The sequence below is a fragment of the Ptychodera flava genome, chromosome 6, assembly GCF_041260155.1.
Source record: "Ptychodera flava strain L36383 chromosome 6, AS_Pfla_20210202, whole genome shotgun sequence".
Classification (NCBI taxonomy): Eukaryota; Metazoa; Hemichordata; class Enteropneusta; family Ptychoderidae; genus Ptychodera; species Ptychodera flava.
This window is the reverse complement of record NC_091933.1, coordinates 45,902,436-45,919,822: the sequence shown is the minus strand read 5'-3', so window position 1 is coordinate 45,919,822 and position 17,387 is coordinate 45,902,436. Positions and strand designations below refer to the sequence as shown.

The window sequence follows — 17,387 nt, the reverse complement described above, 5'->3', positions numbered from 1 at the left end:
AAAAAATAAAATTGCCCCAAAACATACTAATATGTATATGTCATCAAGATTTCATCAAATACGGCCAAGTTTTGTAGAAAATTAGGTTTTGTTTCAAGTTGGTTAAATTTTGTTACAAATAGGGTTGATTGTTACAAATAGGGTTGACACGTCAACCCTATTTGTAACAATCAACCCAATTTGTAACAAAAGTTAACCCCATATAGGTTTAGTATGATTTCGGTCAGAAAATAAGATTTTTACCATTTTCGACCGAAATTAGGGGAAAATTGCCCCGAAACTAATCTATCTGCACAACTCGATTATATCTTACGAGTAGGCCTCTTATACTAGGCAACCTGCACAACGAAAGTTGATCTAACGAGCATTTTCGGAAAAAATGAGTTTCGACAAGGAAAAAATAAAAATTGCCCAAAACATACTAATATGTACATTTCATCAAGATTTCATCAAATACGGCCAAGTTTTGTAGAAAATTAGGTTTTGTTTCAAGTTGGTTAAATTTTGTTACAAATAGGGTTGATTGTTACAAATAGGGTTGACACGTCAACCCTATTTGTAACAATCAACCCAATTTGTAACAAAAGTTAACCCTATATAGGTTTAGTATGATTTCGGTCAGAAAACAAGATTATTAACATTTTCGTCCAGATTGGGGAAAATTGCCCCGAAACAAACTTATCTGCACAACTCGATTATATCTTACGAGTAGGCCTCTTATACTAGGCAACCTGCACAACGAAAGTTAATCTAACAAGCATTTTCGGAAAAAATGAGTTTCGACAAGGAAAAAATAAAAATTGCCCCAAAACATACTAATATGTATATGTCATGAAGATTTCATCAAATACGGCCAAGTTTTGTAGAAAATTAGGTTTTGTTTCAAGTTGGTTAAATTTTGTTACAAATAGGGTTGATTGTTACAAATAGGGTTGACACGTCAACCCTATTTGTAACAATCAACCCAATTTGTAACAAAAGTTAACCCCATATAGGTTTAGTATGATTTCGGTCAGAAAATAAGATTTTTAACATTTTCGACCGAAATTGGGGAAAATTGCCCCGAAACAAACTATCTGCACAACTCGATTATATCTTACGAGTAGGCCTCTTATACTAGGCAACCTGCACAACGAAAGTTGATCTAACGAGCATTTTCGGAAAAAATGAGTTTCGACAAGGAAAAAATAAAAAATTGCCCAAAAACATACTAATATGTACATTTCATCAAGATTTCATCAAATACGGCCAAGTTTTGTAGAAAATTAGGTTTTGTTTCAAGTTGGTTAAATTTTGTTACAAATAGGGTTGATTGTTACAAATAGGGTTGACACGTCAACCCTATTTGTAACAATCAACCCAATTTGTAACAAAAGTTAACCCCATATAGGTTTAGTATGATTTCGGTCAGAAAACAAGATTTTTAACATTTTTGACCGAAAATGGTGAACGTTGCCCTAAAACAAACCTTTGGCATGTATCTGCACGACTTGATTATATCTTACGAGTAGGGCTCTTATCCCTAGGAACCTGCACAACGAAATTTAATCTCACGAGCATTTTCGGAAAAATGAGTTTCAACAAGGAAAACAAAGAAAATTGCCCCCGAACATACTAATATGTATATTTCATCAAGATTTCATCAAATACGGCCAAGTTTCTTTGAAATCTAGGTTTTGTTACAAATAGGGTTGATTGTTACAAATAGGGTTGACACATGTCACCCCTATTTGTAACAATCAACCCAATTTGTAACAAAAGCAGTTTCGGAAAAATGAGTTTTGACAAGGAAAAAAAAAGAAAATTGCCCTCAAACATACAAATATGCATATTTTATTAATATTTCAACATATACGGCAAAGTTTTTTTGAAAATTAAATTTTGTTACAAATAGGGTTGATTGTTACAAATAGGGGTAATACAGGACCGTGCCTTGAGACAACAACTTCCGGTTAAGTCAACCACAGTAGCGTGTTTTTGTTTCAGAGGGTTTTTAGAAAAACAAAAGGCGAAGGCAAGATCCACAGCTTCTGATATGAAAATAGGAGGAATATATCTTGGATCGCCAAAGATACTACTCACCGATCAGATTGCTAGAAGAAACTAACCAATGAAAATTATATTGAGATCGGCTTACACCGGGCCTTTTCGTGAGCATATCGCAGCCAGCGACAGAAATAGGGCTAAGTAGACTTTGTCGTGCAAAATGAATTATTGGTGCATGTGTTGAGAGCTTCCTCTAAAAGGTGCAGAAAATCCGATAGCCATTAACACAGCAAACCTTTCTATCTGTCTTTAGTAATGGTTACCGAGCATTCGTACCTCATAGGAGGAACCGAAGTCTGCCGTTGGTAGATACATTACTGGTGGATTGATGGATGGATGGATGGAGTTTGCATTCAACTATTTCAGAGCTGTACACACAAACTATTAACATACCTTTATCTATCTTCCAAAGTCAGTTGGATAAGGAAAAATCCGTTTTCATATTGACGAGTTTCATTTTTGAGGGAGCGTAACTTAAATTTGAATTTATGCCGATGTAATTTACAAGACAACAGAATACAGACAAGCACATTGACATTGTGTTGTTTTTTCAGGAACCGCGTGGTATTGATCGCGTAAGAGTTGGTGGTAGTGACATGGTGTCCAATGTGTTTGATCCCAGAAATAAAAAAAAAACATAGCGGATGAATGGGATCATAAAACACGACAACCTTGTATCGAGTTATCAACATCGTTGTTCCATGCGCACTGCATATCATATAGCTTATACCGTTGACTAAGTACCTCCGCCTTTTGTAAGCAACGATGCAGATTGGTATATCTTGCTAGACATGATTAAATGCCTTATTACATTTACTGCACAGTAAGACTAGCCGAAAGGCGACAAGAGCATTATCAATGACATTATTCAAGCGACGTATACACAGCAATGTTGTCGTGGGGGTAATTTCGCTGAAAGGGACGGAAAAGACAATAGACTTCGGCTGTCATGGAGTTTATCACTTCCCGTCCGAATAAAAGTATTCAAGCCTTCGTGGCCGAGATCTGGCAGCTTCCTATGTACTACATTCTAACAAGATGGAGGCGGTCGCTACTGCTGTCAGGGCTGTCCTTTACAGGAGGAAACAGACGTTTAGAACGCCAGATAGATACGTTCGCACGGGAAATTCTATCGAATGAGTGTCTTTCGCAGACGATGACGTCACTCTAAATGGGAACGTGAACACTGAAGGTAGATTATATTTTTGTCAGCATGAATTACCCTGGAGACTCTCCAACCGCTGCAATAAACTAACTTGAAACACCACTTGATTTGTTATGTTTTGATTTTTTCATCGAGATGCAACGATCCAACGACATTTATGTCATCTGTGGATATTTCAGTTGCATGGGCACTGAATTGACGGAGTCAGAAGACATTATTGCTGAACACGTATCATTGCCAATCTTGCCATAGCTCCCAAATTGACTTCGGATTTTCTTCGATAGTTTTGTGTCGCAGTGTTGGCTCTTCCAGCATATTGACAAAAAACAGAGAACAAGTATTTCCCAAATTTAGTTTTCTGTGATTTCCTAAATTTTGCACTGAAACATGTTCAGAAACGGAGACTGAGGTCCGCGATTTTCTTTTGAACATAATGCATGTCAAACTAAACAAATAAACAGGTTAAGTTCTACATTAACAAACAAGAGTCTGCAGAAAGTGATTAAAAACAGCGTAGAGCCTATATGATAATTATGACTGTTCTTGACAAGCATGCTCCTACAAAACAGAAACGTGTACGTCACCTGCGTCGTCCTGATTGGTGGAACGAATAGATATCAAAATTAATCAAATTATGTGATACAGCCAAAAGGACATCTTGCTTCCCAGACTATAGACACTTAAGAAACAGAGTCAAAAATCTCATTTTTAAATCCAAATCACAGTCCTTATCTAGTCCTTATGGACTATTTCTATGGTCCAAACCAGATAAAGTCATACTTTCAAAGTGACTGTAATATTTTTCTTGTAATTGTCCGTTTATCTGGTTGAATAAACAATTCAATTCAATTCAATTCAGTACTACAACAACCTCTTATCATCTCGTGACATGAATATATCGAAGTCCTGTATTCATTTCGCGAACTTGCTCCATCAAAATTGTCAAGTACGCCCACCACACTTAGATCAGGTAAAAATATTTCCACCGATCCTAAACACATCTCAAATACATTCAATGAATACTTTATCAACACCATCAACAAACTGTCTTCCAATGGTAACAGTAGCCCAGTCAATCTTGACAAATTGTCAGATTTCGTCGGTATCCAAAACAACCCTCTTTCAATTTTCGACATCCCACCCATGTCTTTTAATTTCGTTCTCTCCCAACTCAAATCTCTAAATTGTAAGAAATCTCCCGGTTCAGATTTATTACCACCCAAATTCTTAAAGTTGGCAGCCGACACTATAGCACCTTCCCTCACGTATGCATTTAACTGCTGCATTATCAAAGGTCAGGTTTCATCTTTATGGAAATTGGCTCGTGTTAGTCCCTATAAAAAGGGTCCAATAGATGAACCTGGTAACTAAAGGCCAATAATTGTACTTCCTGTACTTTCCAAACTTCTTGAGCGCCATATTCACAATCACCTTGTAAAATTCATGGAAACACACATTCTCTTCTTTTCTAACCAATCTGGATTTCGCGCCAAACACTCTTGTGAAAGTACTCTTGTTGGTCTGGTCAACTAAAGAAATTGATCGTGGAAACATCGTTAGCTCAGCATTTTTAGACCTGAGCAAAGCGTTTGTTCTCGTTGATCACACAATATTGTTCTCATAACTAAAAATCTATGGGTGTTCTGATCATACCCTGTCATTTTTTAAATCATACTTACTCACACGTAAACAATTTGTGCAATTTAAACGTACAAACTCAGATGTTATTGATGTCAGTGTCGGTGTGCCGCAAGGTTCCATACTGGGGCCATTGCTCTTTATTATTTATGTTAACGATTTGCCCCTTCACCTTGAAAATTCATCCTGTACTTCCTTTGCAGACGACACAACACTTCATGTTTCAAACAAGTCCGTAAACACCATATCTATATTACCTGAATGCTGATCGAAAATAGTTGACAATTGGTATCTTACTAACAAACTTAGATACAAACTTTGTATCAATCCCAGTAAGACAAAATCAATGATCATCACAGCTTCTTAGAAGAGACGGCACATTGACAGTGAAAACTTCAACCTCACTTTCGCTGGTAACACAATTTACCGCGTCTCATCAGAGAGGTTACAAGGGGTCACTATTTCTAATAACCTAGACTGGTGTGAACACATTTCAACCATTGAAAGCAAAATCAATTCCAAAGTGTTTCTTTTGGCACGCATCAAAATATTTCTTCCTCTCCACTCACGCAAACTATTCTATTACTGTTTCATCTCACCACACATCAATTACTGTTCTAATATTTGGAGCTTTACTTCAAATAGCAATATCTATGCATTGGAGCGTCTACGGAGACGTGCAATGAGACTTATTCTTGACACTGTTCCGCCTCTTTCCACTTATCAAATGTATACTCAGCTTCATTGGCTGCCAATGAAACTGAGTATAACTCCGTTTTAACCATATGGCCCAAATTTACAGAGCAACTCACAATCTAACCCCTGACTACATAACCAGTATGTTAAATAACTATACCCCTTCCAGATCACTTCGTTCTTCCAATCAGAACCTCCTTAAAGTTCCCAAAGCACGTACACTTCTTTATCAAAACACCTTGTCTGTTGCGGGTATGGATGAATATAACAATCTCCCCAAATCAATCAGGGACTCTGAGTCACTGACTAGTTTTAAGAAATCTTGTAACAACTTTCTGTATTCTATTTACTTGTCTGATGCCTCTTCGTAGTTTTTTTGGTTTTTTTTGTTTTGTTTTGTTTTTTTTGATATTTGTATTTCTGTGTTTTTTGTGTTTTCAAGTTGGTGCTGTAATATGATTTTCTTTTGTCTATTCGACCTTCATGAAAAGAGGTGTTTCACCTATGGAGTTATCGAGTTTAAATAAAGATTAATAATAATAATAATGACTGAACACAGCTCAGCAAGCTTTGTTCCGTTACACTCTCTATAGTCGACACCGGTTGGAAGGCACAGAGGCACGAGATCCAAAATCATGATTGCACGTTTTCCTTTTTTCACTTCAATGTAAACGTACCTGCTTTGAATATTAAATTTTGCTCATATGTAACAGAGTGCTCCTACAAGCGAGCGCGGCCTGCCTTATTGACTAGTTTCACAGTCGTCAACTAGCCTTAATATATTCTGGTAAATCTTATTATAAATTGTCGGTGTTGCTTTCAATTGTCCTGAGTATTGTGAACAAGAATAATTTGAATTACGCAGTGACTGGCATACTTTAGTATTCGACAGGTTCATGTTTGGATGTAGACTTGCTCCAAGTCTGTGGGGATATAAAGTATCAAAACATATCAGAAATTGAAGGACTAAACATCAGCAGAATGTCGCGCTAATTGTAGGCTGATGCGTAAATCTTGGGGTGAACGCCTTGGCCGCCAGCTAGTAACTCAGCTGCCGAGAAAAACCAGGCGACTGGGGGCCAGTCTAGGTTGGATGAATAAAGCGGTAACTATAATTGTAGAGTATGATGCAGTGGGAGCCCATTCTTAACATACGTGTTCAAAAGAAGTATTATTGCCGTTGATGGCGCCCAACATTTCCGAGATGGAAATAATAGTTCGTTTGGCGTGTTTCTAGATGGTGTCGCCCTTGAGAATCTATTTTGGCCGCGAAAATTGGTCTGGAAAATAGTCTCTCCATATTTGTGGAGAATCTGTATCTTAAACAAGCTTTGTGAAAATTTTCCGACTGTAATTGTCAGAAAGAGATAATCTGTCATAGAAGCCCGTTGTCGAGTGTGTTTAGTTTGAAAAGCAATTCTGGTTTATAAAATGGCGGTGCCCACATGATGTACGCAACCTGAAGGGCACTACTCACGGGGAGGACTCGGTGAGGGAAACGTGGAGGCAAATTAATTAATCTCACAGCAAAAGCTAATTTTGTATGGACTGCTTTTAATTGTTTGTCTTGTAAATTCAAATGTATAACACATTTAAATGTTTTTTGTGAAATTTCAACTTAGTACTCTGTACATTTAAGCCCGCACTTCTAATCACCATCTTCTAGTGAATTACATTCATATCAGTTGTCAAACATAAATGCATATATATATATATATATATATATTATATATATATATATATATATATATATATATATATATATATATATATATACAGAGTTCGCGTTTACGCAAAAATCGTGCGTATTTACGCATTGAAATTGACTCTCTACGCATTTTTTTCATCGTTATGCGTTTTCTATACGCAAAGGATAACACCGAAAACACTCCCCACGACTGAGCTTAGGCGACAACCAGACGAAATTTGTTGCAACACATTTCTGTCAATCACTCATTTTGTGTGGAAAGTTTTGGATTCTCTGGGCGTTGTCTGAAAAATCGGAATCGTAGTCCACACGTTATCACGTTAGGCACGTTATCATGTCAGCTGTGCCTATGAATTACGTTGCTAATTTTCAGGCGAGCGATAGTTTCTGAAAGTGAGTGATTGACGGAAATGTTGCGACAAATTATATAAATGCCAACCGTGCACGATCATCGCGTCTCGCTGTTCCCAAATTTTGATCAAGAACACATGCAGCATGGCGTCGAAGCAGACAAATCTGTTTTCTTTCAACTTTGCTCTACGAGTCCGTGAAAAAAATTATTCATTGGTAGAGCTCGTCGATCGGAATCCCGATAAATTTTGAACACTCCAGAAGTGTCTGGATGGTAACCGGTCGTTCAGGCCCAAGTCGTTTCAGCCTCTCAATTTCCGGCCCCAAGTCACTTCGGCACCGCAACCCAAGACGTTTCGGCATCTGTGTTTCGATTTTTTTTCAAACTATTTAGTAATTGACTGATCCGTCATATTTGTAAGCGTGACCTTTGCGTTCTGAGCAGTACTTTATGTGCATTTTGTGTGAATTTTGCCGTACTGTTTCGTCACCACTTTCAAACTTTAATTTTGCCGTGTCGGCGGCTATTGATATCGATAAACTTGTGTCACAGATTTGAAAATGATATGAAGTTTTTTCTTACGGTCTCTTCCCATGTTCTCACTAAGATTAAAGCAAGTACGTGAATGTTAGTTGACACTATACTTTTTAGTACTTTGATTTGTAACATTACATTCCAGCACTACCGGTAGTTCCCACAGATAGCCTTCAGCGGTGCCGAAACGTCTTGGGTTGCGGTGCGGTGCTCATGTATACCCTTCACTGTTACGTTTCAACATTGTTCAAGTTGTTCGTTAAACTGTTTTCATTAAAATAATGTTACATCGTACAATCCAAATATGTAGTGTAGGTTTATTCAACGGCACATTGTATTTTGCAGTCAGTTTTTTCATCAATAGAGTGCGGAAGTGAAATTACGCACTCAAATCCAGCCATTACGCAATTTTAGCAGACTAATGCGTATGCCGTACGCGAGGAGAAAAAAGTCACCGCGAACACTGAGATATATATATATAGGCCTATATGTGTTCGACTGTGGTTTTTAGGTTGTCCCCAGTGTTGTCGGTGGCGTGGTTATGATATATTCGTTTATAGGGTATTACACACGTACCAATCTGCTGGTTCAAATAGTTTATTATATCTGCACAACGTTTCGTCCTAAAAGTAGAACTTCCTCAGGTGCTACAGAACAAAAAAGTTCAACACGGAGTGAGTTACAGCGGTATTTTTGTACTAAAATGTACGTGTGTGATACCCTATAAGGGAATATATATATATATATATATATATATATATATATATATATATATATATATATATATATATATATAGATAGATAGATAGATATGTATGTATATATACATGTATGTATGTATGTATGTATGTATGTATTAATTTTGAAGAAAAAATATATATGTATATATAAATAAACAAATTACTTCAAGTACAAAGTAATGAAATCTATTACTTAAGTTTCATGCATCCTGCAATCCTCAGATAGAAGTGAAAAGATTCCTAGCTTCACACTCTTATATATATGATTGGAACGAACAATTCTGTTTGTAGGTGGTGTTGAAATTTGATAAATAATATCTGTTCTGGTGGCGACATTTTTAAACCAACTCAGAGTTGGTTTCTTTGCAGCTTTAACCAACGCTGTAATGTTCTACAAAGACATAACTCTTATTTCCACCGATGAAACTAAAAACAATGTCGTTGTTTCATATTAACTGAAAACATTCCATAAAAATTCTTTTGCAAGGGTGGTCATTTCTTTGCAGCCTTAATGTACTTCCGTTGACCCTAACTGTTAAGGTGACCTCTTACTAAGTAAGACATTACAGTTTCCATTTTATAGAATTTATTGACAATTTTGACCTGAAATGACCGAATTAAAATGTCGACCATTCTAAAGTAATTTTTTATTATGATTGATAAACCATACCGCATGAATACCACATCAACCGACACAAATTTACCCTATTGTGAACATACAATGAAATATCGGTTGTAAGAACAAACCGTCATAGTATTCCTGAAATTTTCTTCAAAATCTAATACGAATCGATGATGCATTTTTCGACCTTTGTCCATCAGTATTTGCAGGTGTTTACGGCTCGGCAATTTGTAATCGATACGTCATAATATTGACTGAATATCTATTCATTATAAACGGCTGTTTTGAATAATAACTACACTACAAGTGACGTGGCTTTACATTATAAAAACATTTCTACAATCTATTGCTGAGAAGCATTTCTTCTGTTATGCTATACATCATGTATCGCATTCCTCTATCGATCTTTGCCTTGGTAACCAACTAAGCAGTATGATCGCCCTCGTTCGGATCGGAAAGGAAGTTAGGTAAGCGTCATCACCTTTAGTGGAACGATTTGTTTAAACTTTACGATTAATTCTCCTCTTTCCCGAGCTCAGTCAACATATCAAGAGGTTGCCGTCTTCTGCCATCGAGTTTTTGAAGGATTTTTACAATTCACAACGAGTACCGTAGCTATGCTTGGAAAATATCTGGGTTTTCTAGCTCTGTTTTGCGTTTTCAGCACAATAACGGGAGCAGGTGAGTCTAATATCTACCATATCTTGATTCCTTTATTATATGTTTTTGAGCAAAGTTTGTCGCTAAAGCGACAGTTTATGGCTTTGAAAGTAACCAAATAAATGTTACGAATAGGGAGACACCGTGCTCTTTGTAGTCTGCACTGGTATTCTCGGACCGTCATATCCATTGGCTAAGTTAAACGGGATATAACCTAAAATGTTGACTAGTAAATTCTCAACCGTCATTCAATATGCCATGCGGTTCCAGGCGATTCATCGCGAAAACACGCATGAATCGCAGCTTGCAGATTCCCATGACAATTCTCGACCGCGGAGTGACGTCAGTAGGTGAAATGCATACGAACGAGGTGAATGAGAGATCAGACGATACAGAAGAGCGAATGATACAGACATTGTGTGGAAAAAGAGCAGAACTAAGAGTTATGTAATTTATATATATTGAAACTTTGAATATTGCTTTGGTGGTTGAAAAATCCGAATTTCAATTATTTGTTTTCACGGCGCTGTGACGCAAAAATGACGTAAGAACCCGCAGTGAATATAAAGTGAATATAAACCATAAAATTGTGTGACGCATGATAACCTAATTGAAGACTTTGAAATGCATGAATCGCAATTAAATTATTAGACAAAGTTATTATGATAAAAAGGTATTTTTGAAGTTCAAGTTTTATCCAGTGATCGCCTCATAACCCGATCTTACCAACAAAAACTCCGCTTGAAATTTAACTTGATCTCTGACCAGCGCTCGCAATTTTGTAATTATTGATGCCATGGCATAATATTTTGACAGATGAATTGCCATTTGTGAGAGCCATGTGATGATTGGTGCCTAGCATCATCTTTATGAATTGCCATTTGTGAGAGCCATGTGATGATTGGTGCCTAGCATCATCTTTATGAAAACTAATAAGTGTTTCCACTCGTTGGAGGGTAGGATGAACAGATTAAGTAACACTTTTGAAACAGACTGCGGTAGAAATAAATCACAGGGGACTAGCTTTGACAACCTGACAAAAATAGTCAAGTTCACCCTGGATACAATTTTATATTTGCTGCGATTAATTTATTGAAGAGAAGCTAAAAGCCATCTGGCAAACAGTTCACAAGACTGAAATGTTGTATTTTGTGTTGCAAGGACATAAGACTCGACGACACAAGCCAGCAAATATGAACAATTTCCCCTTTGAAAGTCAGTATGACAAAGTAAATTTCACAGAAAAGTACATCGACAGATGGCTGTTAGTCGTTCATTAAACAAAATCAAGATCGTGATTTAGCAGTCTACTGAATGGCTGGTTACCAGGGTAGCACCATATACATATAACGGGTATGGGCAATGAAAGCGTTATAAACAAGCATTGATTCGATGGGTCTCTTTACTATGTGTAATCATAGTTAACCTCTACTGTCTTTGGTGTAATCAGAATCGCTTCACTGTCTTTACAGCCACATATGAAATATTCAATCACATCAAAAGCTGGTTAATAGCCAAGCATTGGTTTCTGAATAATCTATTAAAAGTTTATTTCAGTGGAATTTATTTTACATCGCTCTCGGTCGTAACCATTGCGATGCGAACATCTCTCCCATCTTGCAAGCGTGTAAGGATGAATTCTTTGTTACTTTTCAAGTGAGCTTCTGCAAGGTTTCATCTATCTTTTGCAAACAAATAACCAATAGTTCGTGAACAACATTCAAACTCTTGCATTTCTTGACTTTGAATATTTTTATTTACAACAATGGGCATGATAAATATCCCAAAGTCAAACCCATGACGTCAAGGTCACAGTTCTACATACATCACAATTACCACTTTGCAATATCAACCTACAGAATTTTAATTGGCTTTAAACTGTAACGGTGACAGAAATATAAGTTCTTAAGAACATGAAAGTTTTTTTATCTCTCTGTTTCTGTTCATCCTTTACACTGACTCCAGATACTTCCGCCCAAGAACATAAATCAATTAAAAGAAAAAGAAAACGTACAAGGTATCCGTTAGCAGTGTGCTAGCATAGGAGATGAACATTGTAAGTTTAGTAGAATACGTCGAATAATTTCGATGCATTTGAAAGGAATCTTGAAGTTTTAATATAAGTTGCATCAATGGGCATTCTGTTTTACCAAAAGTACATCAATACCGTCGCTAACTTGATATGAGTCGTGTTTTCACAAATTCTAAACAGTTATGACAGAAAATATAAGACAGTAGCTCGTTTTCCCATGAATTGAAGACTGGGTAAGCAAAACGATTTTCATCGTTCGGTAATTCGATCGCAAAATCACGTTTGCATAGCCTTCCACGTGTAACAACGATCCTGGATTTGATATCCTTGCTGAGGGGTTTTTAAAGTCATGATAGCTGCATGAGTGATTTCTTGAGTCCACATTCGACACGAATACTGACAGAAATGAGCTTGTTTTTGTGATCTGCAATGGAATAGATTCGCAAATTACAATGGACATAATACTATGAAAAGGCATTCCAATGCACTGCAATCCTTAAATGGTAGAGAATTGACCGCACAGTGAAACTCCAAGACATTAAAATGGAGTGTACGTTATTTCATATCGATTGCACGATGCACGCATTTTACCGTTCATCAGTCTGAGTAACACTTGCACTGAAAAGATCACACTGCGCATGCCTAACGAACAGGTTAGATCTATTTACTTTACCCTTTTACAGTCTCGCCAATCCGTCAATAAAAAAGATGGCAAGAATTTTCAATGCCCCGATAAATGACACATCCAAATACCTGCTATTATTTCGTAACAAGTAGGGTCGAGTCAAGTCAACAGCTCACCAAAATGTCTAATGAGAATTAATGAATCCTGACATTCTCGGACAGAAATTTTCATTGCAGACGAATTATTTTCCTATCGAGTTTTTACTTCGTTAACCTGCTAAACATTGGGATATTTCAACTACCACTGATTGCGATATACATCAGAAGGATAAGTAAATAGAATTACATGTACATACCCCTTGAACTTGACAACTGACATTTTGAAGTCTTTCGGGCAGAGACTTCTATTTCACCGTAACGTTATGATTAAACATTTTGCTTTGCTATACTGTCTCTGCGAAGTCTCTTCTCTATCAGCATCTAAGTAGCTCATCATTAAATTCATCATAGCCAGTGGGTCATTAGGATGGTATTTTGAAATATAAGTTCATCATCGTGGACAACTTTTTCCGTATATCACAAATCTTGCCCTGAAAAAGTATTACAACCTCGAAGAAAAAACTTGATCTCACTATCTCACTATCAACAATAGATTGATAGGATTAATATCGATTGTAAAGGAAATTATGTGTTCAGTAATGATACTAACAATAAGAACAAAAACTAAGCATTCAACACACAAAAACAACAAAAATATATACTCATACTATTACTATATCAACTACTGCTACTTATAATAATAATAATCATCATCATCATCATCATCATCATCATCATTTTTTAAAAGTGAAGCTAGTTTTTAATGCAAAATGCACCTCAGGGACAGATATACAGTCTCTCAAACTTTTACAGTATTCTTTGGGCGTACTATTTCATTTTGAAGCTTATATAGTAAACATAGTTTCCATCGGCTTTCGAAAAGGCGGATGTAAAAGTAGGTGAATATTGATCGAGACGGAAAGTGATCCCCTTTTTAGGAAGCATAGAAATTCCATATCGAGGTTACTTCAATATTGAATATGCACATGCCTCTAGCGATATTTGCCAGGGCACAATGGGATACTTTCAAGGATATTTTTTATACTGTAGTGAGGTTCAGTGTAATAACTACATTATAATTACCAGTCTGTAATCTTGCTAAAATCTCTCTCTCTCTCTCTCTCTCTCTCTCTCCCCTTTTAAAAGGATCAATAACCTGATAGCAGCCGCGTTTCGTGAGAGTCAGTAACAAGATTGAAATACTGTCATGTTGGTTACAGCGAACCATAGAATTTCTTTTTTTCATACTGTATTGTCGGCACAAAACCAGACAAAGCTTTAGGACCACTCTGGTCACATTACAATTGATTTGTTATATTGAATGAACACATCATTTTGAAAACAACATGCAGTCAGCTTTCCCTCAATACACTTCGTACCAATTGATTATTTCACTGTATCAAGAGAGTTTTTGATCAATGATTTATGATTTGTCTTCTGTGTAATTTCATTATGACACGCAAAGTTTAATTTAGCCAAAAACAGATTTATTTGTTTTCTCTTTCTCATACTTGCAAGCCTCGATCTAGATCAGTCGCGTCAACATTAATGCATTAACAGCATGCACATTACATATGGAAGTGTACGTTGTGATACACAGACAAGGTGATCCAGTCGAGTTAATTTAGTAGCTGCAAAAAGCTGCGCTCGAGAATAACCCCTGTATACCAACGCTGAAGGCACAGTGGACAGTGGTTAGGCCAAAGGCCGAGTGATGTTTACAAGTTCCTGACCATAAGTGTGGTGTTTACAACTGTATAAGCTCACCTACGAGGTGCGATTAACGACTTATACCACGAAGAACAGGCCAATCTTCTCTAAAATTTGAAAATTACTGTCAATAAATCGTCGACTTTTGATTTGAACCATTGTACGTCGAAAGGTTCACAGAGGTCATTATGCACCTGGCATGCCAGTTGCGGAGAATAATAGAATCCCACACCCCAATGGGTTGGGATGGAATGTCTCACACGAGTTGGGGAATTCTGTCTCACACGAGCCGAAGGCGAGTGTGAGACAGAATTCCCCAACGAGTGTGAGACATTCCATCCCAACCCATTGGGGTGTGGGATTATTTTTCTCACGTCCCTCCAATATCTTTAGAAAATTGCATTTTATTGTGGTAGGTTTATACTATCAAAAACCGGCACACGATTGCACTTGTTTCATTTGTGTCATTCCGCAAATAAAAATGAAGTTCCGTTCATTGATGGGCATATCAAACACGTTAACATGTATATTACCGATATGGCAATTTTGTTTTGTTGGTCAGCCACAAAATTCTCCAGGTCATCTGAGGAAAATGTTGCGAAACAGCTCTGGTGGCCATCTGTTGATGACATTGCGTGAAAGCTGTCGTCTGCTACAGCCTCGTGTGCAAATGGCTCGCTCATCGAAGTCTTTCGCTAACTGTATCGCTGTCAAGTCAGTTCTTCTCCAGAAAATATGTCGACGAGCGTAAATAGCCGATAGGTTTGTAATGGCCTGAATTTTCCCGTTACAACATGAAAGCGGTCATCCTCCGTGTATTTGTTGCCGACGCCGCGCTGACCGTACTCAAATCTAGAACAACCTGTTCACTCTGCGGTTCAGTCGTCTGTCCCCTATAGTGCCAGTTGTACATTACGCGATGTTCTATTCGTCAAATAATTCGTACAGAGAAGTAGGCGCTGAGCAGAATTGACCAATCAACATACGTTTCACATACGAGGTGTTCGGTCGCGCAACAATATAGAGTGTGAGAACAAATTGTTCTCACACTGTGTTCTCACACTCCCAGCGCACTGGGGACGTGAGAATGACCTATCCCAGACAAGAAGAACAAGGGCTCTGGTCAACTGTAAATCTGCATTTGAATAAGGGCTACAGAGTGGTATAATGCACCTGTGTAGAGAAGACTGTTTTAGTCTGATTGGTTAAATAAAATGGCTTGCCTTACTCTGTCGTATTGGCTATTGGCTAGCGAGAAGGCATTCAATCTGTAGATGCATGTAATTGCCTCGTGGATGCATCAGGCTTTCAATGCCATTTCGTGTTTTCGACTGGTCAAGATGGATCTTGTCAACTTGTCTGATCTGATGACCCAGATACTTCCTAGAGGTCCATGGACGACCATGTAAAAACAATCAAAGTGGATTTTACACGGGCAAACTGCCCTTTAAGAGCAGCAGCTACAACGGAGTGCATCAAATCCACAATGTGTAGTTCAACTTATAAAAAGTACTTGGCGATGATACGTACCGCCGACATAACCTTACTATCGATGACCCTTAATTGCCAAGGGATAATCAAGTTCTCCTCCCAGAAAGTAGGCGTCTTTACGCGAAGCAAATGTGCGAGATGGCTTGGATGAAGGCCATCACACTGGACATTCTGGCAAGGTAATGTTATTCTTTTACTAAGGTATTTATACAATAAAAAAATCTGTAAAGTTATAAAATTAAATTCATTGATCCAAATATTTTGTTGTGTGTGCGGCAATATCACAGAATTTCTTTTCACTATTCCACAGACTTTATAAAAAGGCTGTACTTATTTCCATGCTATTTGTGACATATGTTTTGTGTTTGATAATTTCAGGTGAATGCGGCAACATCTTTGTACCGTCAGGGATGCGATGAGCAGCTTATCAAAGAACAAACAGGTCACAGATCAGATAACGGTTTACGCGCCTCAAATGTTTGTCTACCGCACTACAAAAGCATGTATTGAATACATTACTGCCACATTCATCTAGTGGTAAAACAGAGGAAGCTGTACGTAAACCAGTTTCTATCGTTGCTACAAAACAACATAACAAAACAGACAGGATTGGTCCAACCCAAGAAGACGCCAAATCTTAAAAAGATAGATCTTCATCAACAAATCGTTTTGCTTATATTGAGCATGGTTCAAAGAAAGTTAAAATTAAATTATAAAATGTGATGTTATAACATATCAGTTGATTGTCTTTATTGTGTTATTGACTGTGTGTGAATGCTTTAGGCATCTCGACTTGACCTTTTGTTCTCATGCAAATTAATATTCGGTCATACTTTTTTCATATTTAAATCAGTAATCACTACACTTTTATTGATATGATAATGACTTTCATACATTAAAGTGTGGTGATTACTTATTTACATAAGAATAAAAGTATGACTGATTACTAATTTGCATAAGAACAATAGGTGGCAGTCGTGTTTACAGGGATAAATGGATGGCAAGAACAATAGGTCATATGACCTGGAGTGGTATAAGTCCAGTCAATCTACGAGATTTTGGCACCTAACCCACCACAAATTGCAACATAATTTTTTTCTTCAGAATGCATTTTAGGGAGGTACCCAGAACAACATATTAAAAGTTTACTCGAATCCAACTTGGAGAAATATGTCTAATTTGCATAAATCAAAAATGGCGGCCAACTATCCGACAAAATAACATAATTGGCCATATATCACATGTTAAACAAGCTATTTCAGTGATTTCA

The 17,387-nt window shown here is 37.2% G+C and overlaps 1 protein-coding gene across 2 annotated transcripts in view; it reads left to right on the top strand.

The window, feature by feature from the left end:
• Positions 1–3,313, top strand: part of LOC139135954 (uncharacterized) — a 31,908-nt gene extending 28,595 nt beyond the window's left edge. For both annotated transcript variants that reach the window (XM_070703738.1, XM_070703739.1), the window contains one exon: positions 2,300–3,313. In XM_070703738.1, coding sequence (XP_070559839.1) covers positions 2,300–2,355 — 56 coding nt within the window. In that variant the 3' untranslated portion in view covers positions 2,356–3,313. The remainder of the gene's footprint in view (positions 1–2,299) is intronic.
• Positions 3,314–17,387: the final 14,074 nt, after the last annotated feature.